Source organism: Spinacia oleracea, chromosome 5, assembly GCF_020520425.1.
Source record: "Spinacia oleracea cultivar Varoflay chromosome 5, BTI_SOV_V1, whole genome shotgun sequence".
Lineage (NCBI taxonomy): Eukaryota > Viridiplantae > Streptophyta > Magnoliopsida > Caryophyllales > Amaranthaceae > Spinacia > Spinacia oleracea.
The window spans coordinates 78,891,709-78,912,438 of record NC_079491.1 but is presented as its reverse complement, the minus strand read 5'-3'; the positions used below and the strand labels follow the sequence as shown (position 1 = coordinate 78,912,438).

The following is a 20,730-nucleotide window of genomic DNA, read 5'->3' as shown; positions in this document are numbered from 1 at the left end:
CGGATATATTGTCAGAATCAGAAATAATATCGAAATCGGAAAATAATTCCGGAAACTGAAATATTAAATATTTGTTCGAAACGGAAATTAATTCCGAAATCGGAAATATTAAATATTGTTCGTATCAGAAATGAATTCCGGAATCGGGCATTTAATCGGAAACGTATCGTACGAATTAGCATCGGACGAGGCTCGCTAGACGAAGGCCCAACACGAAGCCAGGCCGTGGCCCAGCAAGCCAAGCGCAACAAACCACACGCCCAGCAAGCCAAGCGCAAGGCCAGGCCCATCAAGCCAAGCGCAAGGCCAGGCCCAGCCAAGGCCTGTGGCATGCGCGGAGCAGTCGTGGGCTGCGACAATGGGCTGTGAGCAAGTGCAGCTCGCGTGGGCCGCGAGGCTTGCGCGGGCTGTGCTCGTGCAAATGCTCGTGTACGAATCCTAAAGCTATTAGAATTTGTCATATGATTAAATCCTAATCCTAATAGATAAAGTTTATTTAATAAAGTCGTAGAAGGATTCTAATTAAACTAAATTAGTATTCTAATAGGATTATAAGTCCTTTTTCATAACGCTATAAATAGGGGCCTAGGGTCACAACTTTATACAGAACATTGAAGTATTCAAAGGTAAGATTTTGAAGCAAAAATCAGCCAAACACTTGCAACCTATTTAGCCGAAATTCTTAGAACCTTAAGGGCGATTCTAGTTGGTCAAGCTTAAGGCGGATCCGGACGGGCTGTGGACTATCTACGGAGGGACGACACTTGGAGTCCTAAAGACTTGTTCTTGTTCGGTTCGGGCGCAGCTAGGGAGGGCACACTACAAAGTGTATGCATCTGAATTATGCTAAATGATTATGTGTAAATAATATGTTTCCTGCCATTAAGGTTTTCCGCATGATTTATGTTTTGTCATATGTATCATAACCTAATAGTGGTATCACGAGCCTCTTATTATTTTCATAATCTAAATTGCATGACATGGTTAAATTTTACAAATTTGCAAAGAATTAAAAGGGGTGATTAATTTTCGTAATTGTTAATTAATTGCAAATTGCGTTTATTTAATTATATGTACGCAGTTTTTCGGCAGTTTCTTCGTTACTCAACCAAATCGAGTGATTTTTGTGTCAATTCCGCATGTAAAAGGCATTCTAAAATTTTGACAAAAGTAATAATTTCGGCCGAACACAGAATTCCCAAATTCGAAGCCTAACTATGACTTTTCGGAGGTTTTAGTTTTTCGAATGCAAAAGTTTGTAAATTTAAGATGTTAAATTGAATATTTGCGATTCTTGTTGATAAATCTTGAGTTTTTGATTGACCTACAGTATATGTTTAACAACTTTGAATGCCTAGACTTGTTAATTATACAACCTAATTTGTAATTATGATTAATTTGTTAAAATTCGAATAATTTAGAAGTGATTTGTTTTTCATAATTAATTAATAATTTAATTAGGTATCCATGATTAAAAACCACCATAAAAATTGTTAATTTATGTTAAATTTTAAATTTTTATGACCTAGATTTGAATCCATGTTAATCGAAAATTAATTGATTAATAAATTTTCGATTTTTCGCCCTAAAATTATGAATTTAATATGTTTTATTAATTTTTCATTAATTTTGAATTAAAATTTTTTAATTTTTTTGAAAAACGCCCATAAATGTTGCCCGCACAAAGCAATGGAAGCTACGTGTTACCCTTAAGGGGTGTTGTATAGTGCGGGCACGCGACGACGAGCAAGGGAGCTCGTCGCCCCTGCGGTACGAATGCAGCGAGCAACCAAGCATATGGCGCGCGCACGAGGCAAGGGAGCCTGGGCGTGTGTGCTGTGTGCTATGGGCGAAGGGCGATGAGCGTGGCACATGACGAGGCGCGCGCGCGAGGGCGAGAGCTGGGTCGCCCAGCGATCGCTGCTCTGCGCACCAACGAGCGCTGCCTCACCACGAGGGCTTGCTTGCGCCTAGCGAGCGAGCACTCCTTTGGTAGCTGCTGCGATGCATGCGGGCGAGCAGGCTGCGCGCAAGCGTCGCTTGGCTTGCTGCGTTTGCGCGTGGCTGCTGCTGCAATGTGCCATGGGCGTGCGGTCGGTCGTGCACTCAATGGGGCTTGGGCGCAAGCCCAAGTGCTCGTCGTGTTACGATTGAGTCGTTTTGTATTTTAATTTGAAATTTTCAGTTCGGAAATAATTTTATTTCATTTTAAAATTAATAATTTAAATTGTTTCCTTGGGATTTAATTTTGAATATTATAATTATTATAAATTTCAATTTATACTAATTATTTTATTAAAATTAAACCTCGAATTAATTTAAATTCATTTAATTCAACTGAAAAATAAATTAAATAAATGGATCCGATTAAAATTTTATATGAGCTTTAAATTTTAATTAAACTTGTATGTTTCCGGTTAGACTAGAAATACATTTTTATGTTTAAAATTAGTAAATCATATAAAGTTATTGGTTTAAGTGGGATTATTTTTAGTCATAAACTCTTGATTAGGTCTACAAATCCTTTAAGGTTAAACAACTTGATTAGAATTAATAAGGACTGAATAATTGGTAGATTATTGGTGCCCTTGATTAATTGCTGCAAATATTTATGTGATGCATAACATGTTTTACTAACCAGCTATGTGGGCCATTCATGATAATGAGTGGGTGAATGGTATATATTGTATATGTACTGTTTTGAAGGTTATGAAGTGACTAGTATGGCCCAAATAGGATAGAAAATATGGTCTGCGTACCATTAATTTGAATGTAATTGGTATAATGCACCAAAGTTTGTTTTTCAATTCAAATATGGTCTGCGTACCATCAAATAGTTGTAATTAGTTTAATTGTAGCTTATCCTATTTGAAGAAAATGGAGCCTCCCATGGTGAAATTCAAGACGGAGTTTCCAATCCATTTTCATGACGGACTTGGAAGTTGAAGCTTCAAGAAAAAGTTGGGCCATACTAGATCACATTTATCTTATGCATGCTTTAAGTTATTTATTGCTTTAAATATGTCTTAATTATGCATGAGATTATGGCTTGATTATGTTGCATGATTAAGGATTTTAGTTCACTTAAAATCTATCCAACATAGTAAGAGTCTTAAGTTCCAAACTTTAAACATTGAGTTAAAAGGTGCCATGCCAAAATAACACTTACTTGCATAACCTTTACATCAATCTAGTAATAGTTTTACGCTCAGCGAGGTGTTACTTATTGATCCTAAAGGGGTAAGGTACACAAATAATTATGAGTACATGTTAGTTTTGGTGAAACTCAACGATATAAGTAAGGAGTCCTTTTATGTCGTGGAAAATTCGATAGGTTTACCTAATAAGCTCTTAGACGTACCTATCAACCAAGAGTAGTTTCTAGACTATTAGCAAAAGGCTTTTGCTTACCTAAAAGATTTTAGAATTGAGTCTAAATACATAATGTGCTTAATTCTTCAATGGTTTTAGGGTCTTGGAATCATTTTAATCACAGCTGTGAGGGGGTCGAAAAAGCACGAGGCTAATGCGTGACCTCGTCCCTCGTGGGTGTGACGTTTCTTTTTGTCAAATCAAGTGTAATTGGATTTCCTGTGAGTTTACACCCAATTGACTAGTAATATAGGAGTCGACATTCAGTTTTTAACGACAATGAGAAAAACTGACAAAACCCGGTTATCGTGACATAAAGGGAGTGCAATTATGTTTGACCACGACGGCCATAGGTTCCCTTGTGATCCCTGGTGTGGGGATCGCTCAACGTACACCCGCAGGGTAGAGATTGAGGGTTCGGGGGACTGTAACTACCGAGAGGAGTACTCGCTCTTCGATAACTCCAGAGGCAGGATATCCTTACTAGCTCATCATAATTAATTGAAGGGACATGCGTTAACTATTAAACTAATCTGAATTGATTTTATCAATATGCAACACATAATACTAGATCGATCGCGATTATCTGATTTAGATTGTTTTAAGGGACCTAGCATGATAGTTCAATTTCCCAAAATATTATCTTTATTAGGCATGATAGAACAATCATATTTAATAGTTTAACAATTTATAAAAGGGCGAGGAAAGCAATTAAATCATGCGAACGGACACATTACGACGCACCCTTGAGAGGTGCGTCACGGTTCTCAGAAAACTTTGGCTTTGCTATTTCTCCTTTTATTTAACGAATCTCAAGTTTCCGGGCTTAATTCTTCAGCTACAAGGGACAGGATACGTTCTGTTCGATTTTTAGATCGATTGCGACTGAACGCGGGATCAATTTCGCAGCGTGGGGCTTAGGATTAGGGGTTGGAGTCAATACTCAGAATATGAATTGTGTGTTTTTCACGTCGAATTTGGGGCTATATTTATAGAAAAGAGTTCGTGGAAAGATAGAATTTTAGAGCTCTAATCCACGAAGAATTAGGAAAGAACGCGTACCCAGGTACTTTCAGCGCCCAGGGCTGGGCGCCGAAGATTTCGGCGCCCAGAGCTAGGCGTTGAAAATAGGATCTGGGCCGTATTTCCTTGTCAAATATGGACTCGTGGAATACGGAGTCTTTGAGACTTATCCGAGTCTTTTAGCGCGTATTAACTTTATGACGGAATGTGTCTGGGCCCGTTACGAACTCTAGGTTCGTTAGGATTTTAATTAATACGTAACTCTTATTTTCGAATCATATTAGGAATACGATTCCTTTTGCAAATTCTATCTCGTTTAGGATTTATGTTGGAGTGCAACACCTAATTCTGACAGCTTTTATGACTTGCCACTTTTAACAACTACCCATTACGACAGTTACTATTTTAGCAGGTTTCCATAAATAGCAGGTTTCTATTAATAGCAGGTTTCGGGTGAAATGAAAAGGGTGATCGAGATTCGTTATTTTATAGGAGATGCGTTGCCAAGTGGAGATTTTATGTTCTCATCATCGAACCTTCCCTTTCGGGAATGGGGACAAAAGTAGGTGTCTAAAACACCTGCCGGAACAATTGATTTGAATAAAATGCCAATGACTTGTTTAAATTTCATGATTGCTTTAATTTTCAAGTTATTACTCATGATAAATGTTTAGACTTTGCATGCTTCAATGTATGTTTTAATTATTGTTTATAATTAAATATCTTGCACTGCAGTAAATCCTTTTAGAAAGGTAATAGTAAATTTCCTCGATTGGTAGTGAATCCAAGAACGATTCACGGAAATGAGAGAAAATGAGCAATTTAAAATGTTCGTTTCTTTTAGCGACTTTTATGGTTGTTTTCGAGTATCAAAGTCGAATGGCGAACCAATTGGTGCTTGTAGATTCAAAACACAATGTAGTTTTGAGATCATAAAGCATTGAGTTTAAACGCTCAGCCTTACTAATGGTTAACAACCTAATATCTTTGTCCATTTAATTCTCGAATGAGTCTAGTCCCTAGACATTCGAATAGATCGATGCTTAGAGAACTTTAGAAGCTTCTGGTAAGATCATCTAGTTGAAACAAAATATTCAACATAAATAAAATGATAAGAACCTTGTTGGAGTGACATTGGACATGTCTAACAAAGTATAAAAGTCAACACTAGAGAATTCAATTCTTAAGAAAGGGTACAAGAAAAAGGAAAAACAAGGAACAAGCGAAAGGAATTTACAATTTTGTTTCTACCTAAAAGTTTATGTTTAAAGAGAAGTAACCTAGCAATCAAACTTCCTTGGTATCATATACCGCTTGAGGTTCTTACTTCGGTAATAACTCAAACAATGGAAGCTAGGATACACTAATGACCTACAAGTGGGAAATGAATCATGGCAATGCTACATTAGTTGTAGGGTCATCTAGTTTGTTTTAAGTCCTTTCAAAGGCTGGAATTTAATGGCTATTTTGTTCCATAATCAGCATACCTAAATTTCTGTTTTCAAACACAGAAAGACTCACATTCAAGAAAAACAAAAACAATGTTTGTTTGTTTATTTGAATGAAATGGTCAATTACGGGTTGAGTCAATATGCTTGATTAAAACAAACAACTCTTTAACAATAAGAACTTTACTAGGTTCAAATCAATCTCTTGATTTGAGTTCCACTAATCTTTGGCATTGTTTCTTACACCATATCAACAAGTTAACATTCAAAATCTCTATTTTGATGGACTTTTGAAAGTAGATTGATTTCTAGATCATTCAAGACAAGCTAGTCTTACTTGTTGAAAGTAACAAAAGATATGAACTATTGTTAGAACGCCTAAACAATAGAGTTCAAAGCTAAAGAAAGATTTTATGACTTTATTATTTCACATGGAATAGAGTGAATATAGGTTTATTTACTCAAAGTGATATAAGTTTGAATCTGTTTGGCTAGTTCAAAGATTCAGAAGTATAAAATCCACTTGGCAAGAAATCATAAAGATCTAGGTTAGATCATGACGATGATTACTTTAAGACCAAATATGATCATCAATGATTGTGTCTTGTAATTTCACGATCTAGCTCCATAAGATATGGCATATCTAAGTTAGAATGATCTAAGTCAATTAGTACTTGATTCGATCAATGATTAATCATAAAGACTTTTCCTATAATTTCTAAAACAAAATGCTCAACTACCACCAAACTAAACCAAATTCGTCAAAGCTATTGAAAAGTAATTTCTGAATATCTTTTCAATAATATATATCTAAAGAGTTGTTAACTCAGTGGGAGCTTAGTGTTTTTTATTCAACAAACTAAGGCCCAAGTATAGATATATGTTTCATTGTGACTTATTCAAATGAGACACAAGGGTATTGTTTCTACCACGAATTTTTGAGAACATAATGTTTGTTTGCTCGAAATAATGTTCTTTTGGAGATTCGATTCCAAAATGACAAGTGGGAGAAAATAGACCTCGAAAGTCTTCGAGGCGAACAACAAACATAAACGGACATTCCGGAGGCTTTTCGAAGTTCTTCAGAAAATCCGAACACGCATTCCTTAAGGACTTTAGAAGTGGCTTTTAAGAATAGACATCTCTTAGAAGACTTTACAAGTGCTTCAAGGAGAACGGAATATTCAAAGGACTTTCAAGTGGCTATTGATATTCTATTGTTTGATCTTCTATACCCAAGTAGGCATAGAGTTCAAGTCACTGAAACTATGAGATTCTTCTATTAGATAGTGAAGAATCATGGAGTTCAGGTGACTGAAGCTATGCGATTCTTCTATTAGATAGTAAAGAAACCTACAACTTGCAGTTAAACTATTATCATGTAGGTTAATGAGTTTGCGACCTATAAGAAAGCTATGACGAAATCAGATTCCCTAAAATGGTTAAAGGCCATATATAGACTAAAATGTTTAATTGGTTAAAGGCCGGCCACAAAACATAATCAATGTTTTGATGACAAAATTGACACCTATTTTGTTGATTTGCAAGAATAGTTTCACACCTATTGGTTGCAAGTTTGTTTTAATGATAAAAACCATCAAACATGAAATTGTATTCACACGCAAAGCTAGATTAGTTGCTAAAGGTTACAAGAAAAATCACGGTGTGGATTGTGTTGAAACCTCATGCAAAATCGTAATGCTTAAGTCTATAATTCAAGCAATGATTGCATATTGGTACATATGGCAATTGGATGACAAAATGTATTCCTCAATCAAATGTTGGAAGAAAACTATGTACATGGCATGTCATAGGATTTGTGGATCCAAATAAAGCTTGAAATGAATACTAGCTTATGAAATCTAAGTACAGATTTAAGCAAGCAATTGGGAATTGGAAATGTATTTTAGTGAAACTAATAAGTATTTTAGATTCATAAAATGTACATGATTCTTATAGATATATAAGAAGTTTAGTGGGAGTACGTAAAACTTAATCGGTCCTATGTGTATCACACACATATCTCTCTATTGTGAAATAACATTCAAATGTTAATGACTTAGATTTGAAATTATTCATCAATGATGGACCAAGGCGAAACTTTGGACAATTTGGGTGTTAAGATCTAGTTACAGAGATCTTATAATATTGTTTTAGATTAAGTAATGGCATTTACTAAATCAAACACGAAAGACTCCATTGGAGATATTCGACCCATGTGAATAAATCTAAGTAAAGAATGTTTGAACTATGTATAAGCATTTACTAAGTTAAACATCAAAGGATCTAAGTAAGATTCTTAACCTATATTATATGTCAAAGAATTTAGCTGGATTTAGTATCTACTGAAACTATATGAGCTAAAGTTACATGAATAGAATTCAATTGGGAATTATTCTGCAAAAGGAATTTATCATGTATGATATAATATGAGCATCGCCAAAAACGTTTGGTATGGCTTTAGGCATGACGAACATATACCAATCTCTATTGATCTAAGTGAAGATCAACTAGATTGAGATCAAGAAAAACTTATGGTACTTGAAAAGGTACATAAGAGTAGTTCTTGATTTAAGGAAATAAAGATATGCTAAATATTGATGCTACACGCATAAACACTGGCAAAGGATCAAGAAAGATTCCTTTGGAGTTAACCATCGACAAGGACGAGCTAAAGAGCATCGTGTTTTGAAATGGCATCATGGATTGGAGACCATGAGTTGTTGCGTGGGAAATTAAAAATAATAATTTCTATGTTCCAAGATATAGCTGGAAAGTCTTCCGCATATCTGTGAACTGCTTGGATAAGTAAATCCAAACAAAGCATCACTAGCAACCTAAACAGTTGAAGTAAAAGTACTTATTGCCTAAGAAGCAATAAAACAGAGTTGTTTAAAATAATTAGTTCTTCATTGAACTTGGGAAGATCACATGTCTGTTGACTTAATGGTTCTTCATTGCAAAATGCGTAGAACCACTAATGTAGCAAGAAAGACTAGATCACAAAATAAACATACTCAAAAGATCTTATCATCATATCTCGAAGAACATTCGTAGAAAAGGATATTAAGATTGGCAAAGCATGATAACTAAACCTATGCAACAAGTGAGAAGCAACGCTCACGTTGTAGTACTGGAAATCAAGCATAGCTTTGAATTCCATGAACTGTTTTAAAGATGGGTTTGAGGCCCATGGTTATAAAATATTGGGGTTGAACATTTATCATATATGAAATGTATTTTCATATTCCATTTAATTTTGGTTTAGTATTAAATGATGAGTCCCTTCAAATTTGACGATATATTCAAGATAGACTGTCAGGACCAGTCCTGTGACTAAGAAATGTCTATCAAATGAACTTGAATGTCAAAAATTGAAAAAGGTCCCTGGTCGGAGTTTTCTATAAAGATGGACGCATAGAAAACGTTAGACGACTAGAATGCAAGATGACTAGTAGTTCTGTTTCTTGAACTATGTGGACATGGCAATGTCGTAATCATTTGCATAGATACTTACTTTGGGAAGACTAGTATCGGACAGACCTATGAAACTTTACTGTAAGAGATGAAAATCTGTCATAAGTAAATTTCATTAAAATTATTGGACACTAAATCCTCAATACCTGAGTGATTTAAGATTACTTGTTTGAGAACTACTTACTTTGACATTGTCAACCGTCGCACCGTAAAGGAGGCTATAAAGGCAACGCTCAGGTAATCACCTATCAAACGAAGTCTAATCTCAAGATCGCAAGATTGGGATTGTCCTCCCATAAATCGGGATGAGATGCTGAAAGTTGTATAAGGCCACTCGTAGAACTAGAAACTGTAAAATGCATGGCCGTGCTCATATGAATCATAGGGTATGATTATCTGTTTATTTGATCGGTTGAACTCTGAAACCGAAAAACACCTCTGGACGTAATAAGGATGAAAACTCTTACCTTATGTTCAAGAGCAAGCATCAAGCGACAAAGGAATTAGGAAATGTACACTTGTCCCTAAGGATAAGCGGGAGACTGAAGGAAATAATGCCCTTGGTCCAAGTATGCATTTAATGATAAGTCTAATAAATGCGGTTCAGTATTAATTAACAAGTTAATAATTCAGTACGTGAGATCAAGTGAGCTGAATGCCTAGCTAGAGGCCGTTTCAGTTCAAGTGGAATTAATGATATTAATCCACAACTTACTCTTGACTGAACCCGTAGGGTCACACAAATAGTACGTAAACGGATGAAGCATTTAATGGCATTAAATACCCCATCTATGGATATTCGGAATCGACGGATCTTGGTTTCAGTGGGAGCTCAAAAGCAAGAAATGAATACTCCAGAAAAGATGATGTTGCCGGAAACGGAAATATGCATCGTATCGGAAATATAAATATTATCCAAGTCGTAGATGTTGCCGGACACGGAAACATGGTACGTATCGGAAAATATTATTGGAAATGGAAAGATTGCCGGAATCGGAAATATTGCCAGAAACGAAAATATTGTCAGAATCGAAAATATTATCGAAATCGGAAAATAATTTCGGAAACGGAAATATTAAATATTTGTTCGAAACGGAAATTAATTCCGAAATCGAAAATATTAAATATTGTTCGTATCGGAAATGAATTTCGGAATCGGGAATTTAATCGGAAGCGTACCGTACGAATTAGCATCGGACGAGTTTCGCTAGAAGAAGGCCCAGCACGAAGCCAGGCCGTCGCCCAGCAAGCCAAGCGCAACAAACCACACGCCAAGCCTCGACCAGGCCCAACGCAAGGCCAGGCCCAGCCAAGGCCTGTGGCGCGCGCGGAGCAGTCGTGGGTTGCGAGCAACTGCAACTCGCGTGGGCCGCGAGGCTTGCGCGGGCTGTGCTCGTGCTCATGCTAATGCTCGTGTACGATTGTGTGCAATACGAATCCTAAAGCTATTAGAATTGGTCATATGATTAAATCCTAATCCTAATAGATAAAGTCTATTTAATAGAGTCCTAGAAGGATTCTAATTAAACTAAATTAGTATTCTAATAGGATTATAGGTCCTTTTCCATAACTCTATAAATAGGGGCCTAGGGTCACAAATTTATACAGAACATTAGAGTATTCAAAGGTAATATTTTGAAGCAAAAATCAACCAAACACTTGCAACCTATTTAGCCGAAATTCTTAGAACCTTAAGGGCGATTCTAGTTGGTCAAGCTTATGGCGGATCCGGACGTGCTGTGGACTATCGACGGAGGGACGACACTTGGAGTACTAAAGACTTGTTCTTGTTCAGTTCGGGCGCAGCTAGGGAAGGCACGCTACAAAGTGTATGCATCTGAATTATGCTAAATGATTATGTGTAAATAATATGTTTCCTGGCATTAAGGTTTTCCGCATGATTTATGTTTTGTCATATGTATCATAACCTAACACTAGTCTCCCACCCCAAAGTCAAGTTCTAAAGAAAATGAATGCCATAGTGACAAGGAGTGGGAGAATTTTAGATGATGTTCCTAGAGCTAATAAGGTTTCTAAGTCCAATGGGAAGGATCAAGAGGGAGTCGTTGAGTCTAGGGACAATGAAGTGGTAGAAGAGGAGCCTCCCATTGATGATGTGGGAGATACTCCTATACCAAAAGAGGCAACTCTTCTACCTCTCCCCTCTCCTAAACTTCCCTACCCCCAAAGATTCATAAGGCACAAGTTAGATGTACAATTCTCAAAATTCCTTGATGTTCTTCGAAAATTACATATCACTATCCCCTTTACGGATGCGTTGAAACAAATGCCAACCTACTCAAGATTTCCTTAAGGAGATTGTGACCTAAAGGAGACGGTGAACCTCACCGAAAATTGTAGTGCTATTATCCTTAACCAAATGCCACCCAAACTCAAAGACCCGGGTAGTTTTTCTATCCCTTGTGCTAATAAGACGCTTGAAATAAGCAATGCTTTGTGTGATTTGGGTGCTAGTGTTAGTCTAATGCCTTATTCGGTGTATACCAAGCTTGAAGTTGGTGATCTTGTCCCAACCAACATTACATTGCAACTTGCCGCCCGTTCGGTCAAATACCCTATTGGCAAGATTGAGGATGTACCCTTGAGAGTTGGTGGATTTGTGATCCCCGTCGATTTTGTGGTCCTAGACATAGATGAGGACGTGCATGTCTCTATTATTCATGGTTGCCCATTTTTGAACACGGCGGGGGCCATTATTGATGTCTAGCAAGGGAAAATTACTTTGAAAGTTGGGAAGGATAGTTTGTTTTTTGACTTGAACAAGGCCATGAGTTATCCTAGTTCTACTAATGAGAAATGTTTCTTGGTCGACTCCTTTGATCCCTTAGTGTATGACATGCATGAGCACTTGCTCACTACTAACTATCCACTTGAGTGTGCTCTTAATTTTGAATAGAGAAAGCTTAGGTGATATAGGGGTTGAAGAGGCCAACTACAAGGAACTATTGGATTCTACCTCACCTTGCGCTCAATCGGAGCAATGCTTGATTGTGCTTGATCCAAATGAAGCTTCGGATAATCATGAATGCCGAATTGGTAAGGAAGCTCCTAAGGTAGAGCTAAAACCTCTAACTTCGAGCTTAAGGTACGTCTTTCTCGGTCCAAATTCTTCTTACCCCGTTATTATCAACTCTTTAGTGGACGACGAGCAAGTGCTCAAGCTCACTAATGTTTTGAAACGTCATCAAAGGGCTTTGGGCTACACCATTGATGAATTGAAAGGTGTTAGCCCAACACTTTGCATGCATCATGTCGAGCTTGAGGTCGATGCCGTCCCACGTCGTGAAAGGCAAAGAAAACTTAATCCACCTTTGGGAGAGTTGGTTAAGAAGGAAATCATTAAACTTTTGGCGGCCGGTATTATCTATCCTATTTCAAATAGTCGATGGGTATCTCCGGTCGATGTTGTCCCCAAGAAGGGTGGGATGACGGTAGTGAAGAATGCACATGGAGAGCTCATTTCCACCCGGACCGTAACCGGGTGGCGCATGTGTATCGACTATCGCCAACTCAATCTTTCTACAAAAAAGGACCACTTTCCTTTACCATTTATTGATCAAATGCTTGAACGGCTAACCAAACACAAGTATTTTAGCTTTCTTGATGGGTATTCTAGGTTTTTCCATATTGCCATAAACCCGGAAGACAAAGAGAAAACTACATTTACTTGCCCTTACCTATAGGAGGATGCCTATCAGGCTTTGCAATGCCCCGGGACGTTCCAAAGGTGCATGATGAGTATCTTTGGTGACATGCTCGAGGAAGAAATGGAAGTGTTCATGGACGACTTCTCGGTGGGGGGTGCTTGTTATGATGAGTGCCTCATCAATCTTGGAAAGTGTCTTGAGAGGCGTGAAAAGGTTAACTTGGTGCTCAATTGAGAAAAATGCCACTTCATGGTGGAGGAAGGAATTGTTCTAGGGCATAAGGTCTCTCACCATGGTATAGAGGTAGATAGAGCGAAAATCGAAGTCATAGAGAAGTTGCCTCCCCCAGTGAATGTTAAGGGGATCCGGTCCTTTCTTGGGCATGCCGGATTCTATAGGCGGTTCATTAAAGACTTTTCATTTATTTCTCGGCCTCTTACAAACCTCCTCCAAAAGGAATGTGACTTTCACTTTGATACCGCGTGTCTCAAGGTCTTCAACACAATTAAGGGTGCCCTTATTTCTAATCCTATAGTTCAAGCTCCGGATTGGTCTCTTCCTTTCGAGTTGATGTGTGACGCAAGTGATTTCTCGGTTGGGGGAGTCCTTGGTCAACGAAAAGACAAAAAGCTTCATGTGATCTATTATATGTCTAAGACTCTTAATCAAGCAAAAGCCAACTACACCACGACCGAGAAGGAATTTCTCGCCATTCTGCATGCCTTTGAAAAGTTTAGGAACTATTTGGTAGGATCAAAGACAATTGTGTACACGGATCATGCGGCTATTCGATATCTTATGGCGAAAATAGAGGCAAAACCGAGACTCATTCGTTGGGTACTCCTCCTTCAAGAGTTCGACATCGAGATTAGAGATAAAAAAGGAGCCGAGAATGTGGTGGCCGACCACCTATCTATGCTAGAACTTGGGAGGGAGGCTCCGGATGATGTGCCAATTGAGGATGCTTTGAGAGATGATACCTTGTACATGGTTGAGAGTTCCTAACTCCTTTGGTTTTTTGACATTCTGAATTACTTGGCTTGTGGGGCGATCCCCGAAGATTTGACAACTCAAGAACGCCGCAAGTTAAAATATGATGCTAGGCGCTATATTTGGGATGAGCCCACATTGTTGAGACGGTGCTCGGATGGCCTTTTAAGGAGGTGTGTCCCGGATGAGGAGTTCCCTAGTGTTATTCGTATGTGCCACTTCTCCCCTTGTGGTGGGCATATGGGAGGTGATAGAACCGCTTCCAAGATTCTTCAAAGTATGTTGTGGTGGCCTACCCTTTTTCGGGATGCTTGGGCGTTTGTCAAGTCTTGTGATCGTTGTCAAAGAACGGGTAATATTTCCAAGAGACATGAAATGCCACAAAATCCTATCTTAGAGTTGGAGGTGTTCGATGTGTGGGGGATCGACTTCATGGGTCCTTTCCCCTCTTCTTATGGCAACCTCTACATTCTTGTAGCGGTTGACTATGTTTCCAAGTGGGCGGAAGCCATTGCCTCTCCTACTAATGATCACAAAGTGGTTATGAACCTCTTCAAGAAGATCATCTTTCCGCGTTTTGGGGTTCCTAGGGCTTTGATTAGTGGTGGGGGATCCCATTTTGCCCATGGTAAGTTTAAGGCTCTCTTGCGGAAATATGGTGTTCATCACAAAGTTGGTGTGGGCTATCATCCTCAAACTAGCGGCCAAGTGGAAGTCACCAATAGGGAGATCAAGTCTATTTTAGAAAAGTCGGAAGCCACGAACTGCAAGGATTGGTCCATCAAACTTGATGACGCCTTATGGGCGTATTGAACGACTTTCAAAACGCCGATTGGGATGACTCCTTACAAACTTGTTTATGGCAAGAATTGCCACTTTCCGGTGGAGCTTGACCACAAGGCCATGTGGGCCATCAAAACTTTGAATTTCGAGCTCACTAGTGCGGGTGAGTGGCGCTTGCTCGACCTCCATGAGCTAGAGGAGCTCCGCATGAATGCATATGACTCGGCGAGCATTTACAAAGCCCGTTCTAAACAATATCATGACGCCAAGATCGAAAAGAGAGAGTTCAAGGAGGGGGAGAAGGTCCTCCTTTATAACTCCCGCTTGAAGTTGTTCCCGGGAAAACTCAAATCCCGGTGGAGCGGTCCATTCGATGTTGTTCGGGTATTCCCCCATGGTGCAATCGAGATTCAGAATGATGATTCCCGGTCCTTCAAAGTGAATGGGCATCGGCTCAAGCACTATTACTTGGGAGACTCTATTGACTCTTTTGTTTCCTCGGACCTCAAAGACCCCCCATGAGTTTGGGGGGATTCGTCAAGCTATTGACGTTAAACGAGCGCTTCAGGGAGGCATCCCGCGGGTTCTATGCATGATTTTGGTATGGGTTTTATTGACGTGGGTTCATGCTTGCAACCAATGCCTTGTTCGTCGATATTTTGGTGAGTTTGTTCGGTTTTTACCGGTTCTTTGCGGGACTTGCTCCCATGATATCTCCGGTAACATCCTTCTATCTCCCTTGCATTCTTTGGGACGGGCATCTTGCATATGGGGCATTTGGTTGGATGGGTAGGTGTAGAGACCTAATTTTGTCCCCATTCCCGAAAGGGAAGGTTCGATGATGAGAACATGAATCTCCACTTGGCAACGCATCTCCTATAAAATAACGAATCCCAATCACCCTTTTCATTTCAGCCAAACCTGCTAAAAATAGTAACTGCCATAACGGGTAGTTGTTAAAAGTGGCAAGTCATAAAAGATAGAAATCAGAATTAGGTGTTGCACTCCAACATAAGTCCTAAAAGAGATAGAATTGGCAAAAGGAATTCTATTCCTGTTATAATTCGAAAATAAGAGTTACGTATTGATTAAATTCCTAACGAACCTAGAGTTCGTAACGGGCCCATACGCATTCCTTCATAAGTTGATACGCACTAAGAAACTCGGATAAGTCTCAAAAGCTCCGTGATTAAGAGTCCAAATCTGACAAAAGGCTCGGCTCAGACCCTATTTTCAACGCCTAGGTCTGGGCGCCGAAATCTTCGGCGCCCAGCCTTGGGTGCTTAAAATACCTGGGGCCGTGTCGTCACCAAATTCTTTTTGGATTCGGATTCTAAAGATCTATCTTTCCACGAACTCTTTCCCTATAAATATACATCTTTAGAATCCGAATCCAAAAAGAATTTGGAGCGAATTGAGTGCCTTTTCCGTACGCCCTCGTAGCAAATTTGTTACGAATTTGTACGGAAAAGGCACTCAATTCTAAAAACGACTTACAAAATAAATAACTCCTTACGTCGTCATTAGGCCTCCTATGACGAAAATGTTCGGCACCAAAACCAAACATGCCAATTAATATGACCTTGAATGTCACACGGGCAAGTGTTTCGAAAATCTAAAGAATGACCAAAAGAAAAGCCAAAATATACCAACAAGAGTGAGAATAGAAAACCGATAGGAAGAGTCAAAAGTCTAGACTAAGTAATGCTTAACTTTGGGCCTAAACTTTAGCTTGTCTTATGCATAGGGCTGGTTCTGCCACTTGGCGTCGATCTGAAAATCAAAGGTTAGTATGTCTCGAAGATACATCACCAACACAAGGTTTAGCAACTCCAAGCTCCATCCGTCACTCCCCCTTTCAAGGATCTCCGATTCCCCAACCTCGATTCGCACCCTCAAACATGTCCATGGAAGAGCTGCGGGACCAAATGGCCCAAATGACCCTACTTATGAATCAACTGAAAATGTAAAACGAATCCTTAGCGGTTGCGCAAGCCAAACATGACCTCGATAACGAGAAGAAGATCGAAAAAATGGTTCTGCAGCAAACTATGGGGAGCAAGTGTTTCTCCCTCGATCCTGAACCTTTTCCCGGCAAACTACCGGAAAAGTTTAGTTCATCCGACTTACCGAAGTTCAAAGCCACGGACAATCCCCGTGATCATCTCTTGACCTTTGTGAATGCCATGAACTTGAAAGGTGTGGACAAGTCCATGTATCTTCCTTTCCTTTGTCCTTGGAACCCGTGCCACTCAAATGGAACTACCACCAGGACCCTAAGCTCTTCCCCACTTGGGAGGACTTTGTTAATGTCTTCATCAAGCAATACTCGTCGAACATGGATTTTCAAATCACCATGCGCAAGCTGGAAGTCCTCTTCCAAAAGAAAAATGAAGGTTTCACGACCTACTTTGCTAGATGGAGGGACCAAGCGGCCTAACTAATCAATAGGCCTCCCGAAACTGAATTGGTCCAAAAATTCATTGACAACCTAGACCCAGCTTATAAACAACATCTTAGATACTTGGGCCTTGATACCTTCAAGAGGGTTTACGATGTAGGAATAAAGATCGAGGATGACCTCACAAAAAAAGTACAAAGCAAGCCTGCATACAAAAGTAATACCTACAACAGGGGCCACACGCCTCAAGCCCAAGAGGTCCACGCCGTAGAAGAAACCCCAACCCGAAGGAGCCCCGGGAGGTGGACCCGAGACCGAAAGTTTGCCCCACTCGGGTTTACTCTAGTACAAGCCTTCCAAAGACTAACCAAAAAAGGAAAACTAAGGCCCATAGGCCCCACACCCGACCCTCCATTCAAAAATAAATACTCGGTCGAGGGCGCCCGCTGCGAGTTCCATCAAGGAAATGGGCATGATACTGAAAACTGCTGGAATCTAAAAAACACGATCCAGGATATGATAGAGGATGAAATAATACCCCTCCCTAACGTTGGCAAACCCAACAACAACAAGAGCCCACTCGGCTCTTGTCACATATCTCTCGATCAACCGGAAAATATGAACTTTGACCCTACGGCGTATATTACGCCCCAAGGTCACCACTCTCCATGGTCCCTATAGGTCAAATCGAGAGAGAAGTGTGCGGTGTGTGGGATGATGATGCTGAATATATCTACCTATCCCAAGTATCGGGCCAGGACCTCTTTACCGAAACTTGGCCCGGGCATGCTCCCATTGACACCACCCCTCAAGAGCCCGAAGTTGACAATCTCACTCGGTCCGGAAGGGTATACCAACAGGATATTCGCCCACCCCCTATGGACGACATCCTAGTCAGACAGACTTCTAAAAACGTACGGCACACCACCGTCGCAGAAGTCATAGAAAATCCTCTCTTGAAGCAACTAAAAAGAACCAAAGCCGAGATTACCATCTGGGATCTCATGTGCACTTCAAAGGAACATCGTGAAAAACTTATTCGCTCACTTGACCTCATCTCACTCCCTACGGACATCACACTTGACTCGCTGGTTAGCCGCGTCACGAGAGACGTTTAGGAAAAAGCAATACTTTTTACTGACAAAGACTTACCTAAAGAAGGAGGCGCCCACAATAAGGATCTCTATCTAGTGGTCGGATGCAAAGGACTAAACATCCCCCTAGCACTCGTAGATAACGGTTCAGCGGTAAATGTTTGCCCATTGCGAACCGCCCATTGCTTGGGCTAGGAAATGATGACTTCCAAACCTCCACGCAAGGGGTGCGAGCCTATGATAACTCTCGAAGGCCTGTGTTGGGAAAAATCAACCTCACAATACAAACAGGGCCTGTGGCACGCACCACGGAGTTTCAGATAATTGACATCAAGCCCACTTTCAACCTCCTCTTAGGGCGCCCTTGGCTCCATGACTTAGGAGGTGTGGCTTCTACCTTGCACCAGATGGTTAAATTTAACCATAACGGGGTAATTCTGGAAATACGCGCCCCTCCTCTCGACGTCAGTTGTACTATGGTCGGAACGAGCGATGCTGCAGAAGACCTTTACGGTTTTCAAGTGGATGAAGTCATCCAAGTCATTGAGGACTACAATTTAGCATTTCTAGATCCGCGAGCGTCCCGGGTCATCCCTAAGATGTTGCTAGCTCAGGGCTATTTCCCGGGAACTCCATTGGGAATAAGGAAGAAGAACAATATGTTCCATCCCCCACCCAACAAAACTACTCCCTTTGGTCTAGGCTATACACCAACGGAGGAAGATATTGCTGACCACTTGTCTAGGCTACGCCTTAAGCCAGCCAAGACAAAACAAACCACCCTTCTTCCCCCATACCAAAGAACCCTTAACGGTATGTTTGTCTGAGAAGGAGAAGAACACCCATGCTGCGACTTCCCTGAGCCCTTTGTTCAGAATGGCCTGCTAAAACCCGGATTTGAGATTTTCCATGACTGTCATACTTTGGATGAGGCACCCCACCTAACCAAGACTGAAACAGCTGAAATATTAGACAACCAAGCTCTATGTACATTGTTTAACGAATCGAGGCCTATGGAGGACGAGACTGTAATAACCACCCTAGCCCTACAAGATGAAGGTTTCAATCCAACCCGGTTAATCACTCCTATATCAACACCAGAAGAGACCGAGAACGGATGGGTGAAGATATATCAGTGGGTCAATGCAAAGGGAATAGAGTTCAAGATGAGTACAGGCAAAGGACCAAAGTTCTACGAGACTAAACCAAAGGCTTGAGCCATAGAGAGCACTTTAGCAAAACGCCTAGTAGTTCTTTAGATGATAGAAAAAATAAAACTCTAGAGATGGTCCTAAGACCCCTTAGAATATAGGTTAATTTATGTCAGTGTGTTTTCCTTACTTTCCAAATTAATAAAGGCGTAAGATTTCTCCTAAATTTTTTTTGCTTTAACACAACAAGCACTAATCATATTTGCAAAAAACAAAAATCAAAAAATATAAGGAAGCGGCCCACTTTAGGCCCAATACCAAGGCCCACTCGGTCTTGAATGGTGACGTCAAAACCAATTCTCTAAATCCATAAAATAATAGAAAATTTGGTATTTACTACCTTAAAAATACACCACTTTTGTATTTACTACCTTATGAAATTTTTATTTTAAATTACTACCTTAAAGTTCCAAATTTTTTTCATTTACTACCACTTTACAGTTTTCTCATTTTAAAACTGGGATATTTCTTTCGTTTCTTAACCGTTTAAAGTGATTCAAAGTTCATTATTTTCCTTTTTCTATAAGGATTTAATTGAGAACGACATTTCAAAATAATTCGTTTGGTGATTCATAAATATTTTAAAGTTTTAAAGATAATATTTAATATGTTTAACCTTTTACAAAATGTTAAAAGCAAGATCCCTATGGAATAGTTACACATAAACGAGAAGAATGGGCTTTGAATCACTTAAAATGATTAAGAAACGAATGAGATATCTCAATTTTAAAATGAGAAAACCGTAAAGTGGTAGTGATTGCAAAAAAAATCATACTTTAAGGTAGTAATTTATAATAAAAATTTCATAAGGTAGTAAATACAAAAGTGGTGTATTTTTAAGGTAGTAAATACCAAAAAATCCTAAAATAATCCGTACCTCCAAGACATAAAGGTCAATCCGTGCAATCATAAAAGTCAACCCATGCAACCCGAAGAAATCAAAAAGAAAAGAAATCAAACAATGCAAATGTTGCTCAACAAAAAAAATTCATAAAACATGAACCCATCATTCCCACCATTAACAACACGCACCTCAACCCACCCAAAAACCTTACACAAAGATCTTCACATCTTTCACACCATAAATCCGTTTTTAAAACCGTTTTGAGTCACGAATAGATAAAATTAATCCGGACGAAAATGCATCTCACGCTAACGGTCCAAAACGCTTCCGAAATAGTGTCAAAATTGATTTCTGACGAATAAAAAGTAAGAACAAAAAAGAAATAAAAGCAAGAAACGTGTGAAAGAAAAGAAGCAACA

General features: G+C 39.5%; 2 protein-coding genes across 2 annotated transcripts; both read left to right on the top strand.

Moving 5' to 3' along the window:
- Positions 1-11,289: 11,289 nt before the first annotated feature.
- On the top strand, positions 11,290-12,048 carry LOC130461628 (uncharacterized). Its single transcript, XM_056829782.1, has 2 exons — positions 11,290-11,525; positions 11,682-12,048. Exons 1-2 carry the CDS (start codon positions 11,290-11,292, stop codon positions 12,046-12,048), a joined length of 603 nt encoding a protein of 200 aa, XP_056685760.1.
- Positions 12,049-14,815: 2,767 nt separating this feature from the next.
- LOC130461627 (uncharacterized) lies at positions 14,816-15,283 on the top strand. Its single transcript, XM_056829781.1, has one exon. The coding sequence runs from the start codon at positions 14,816-14,818 to the stop codon at positions 15,281-15,283; it is 468 nt and encodes a 155-aa protein (XP_056685759.1).
- The last annotated feature ends 5,447 nt before the right edge of the window (positions 15,284-20,730 follow it).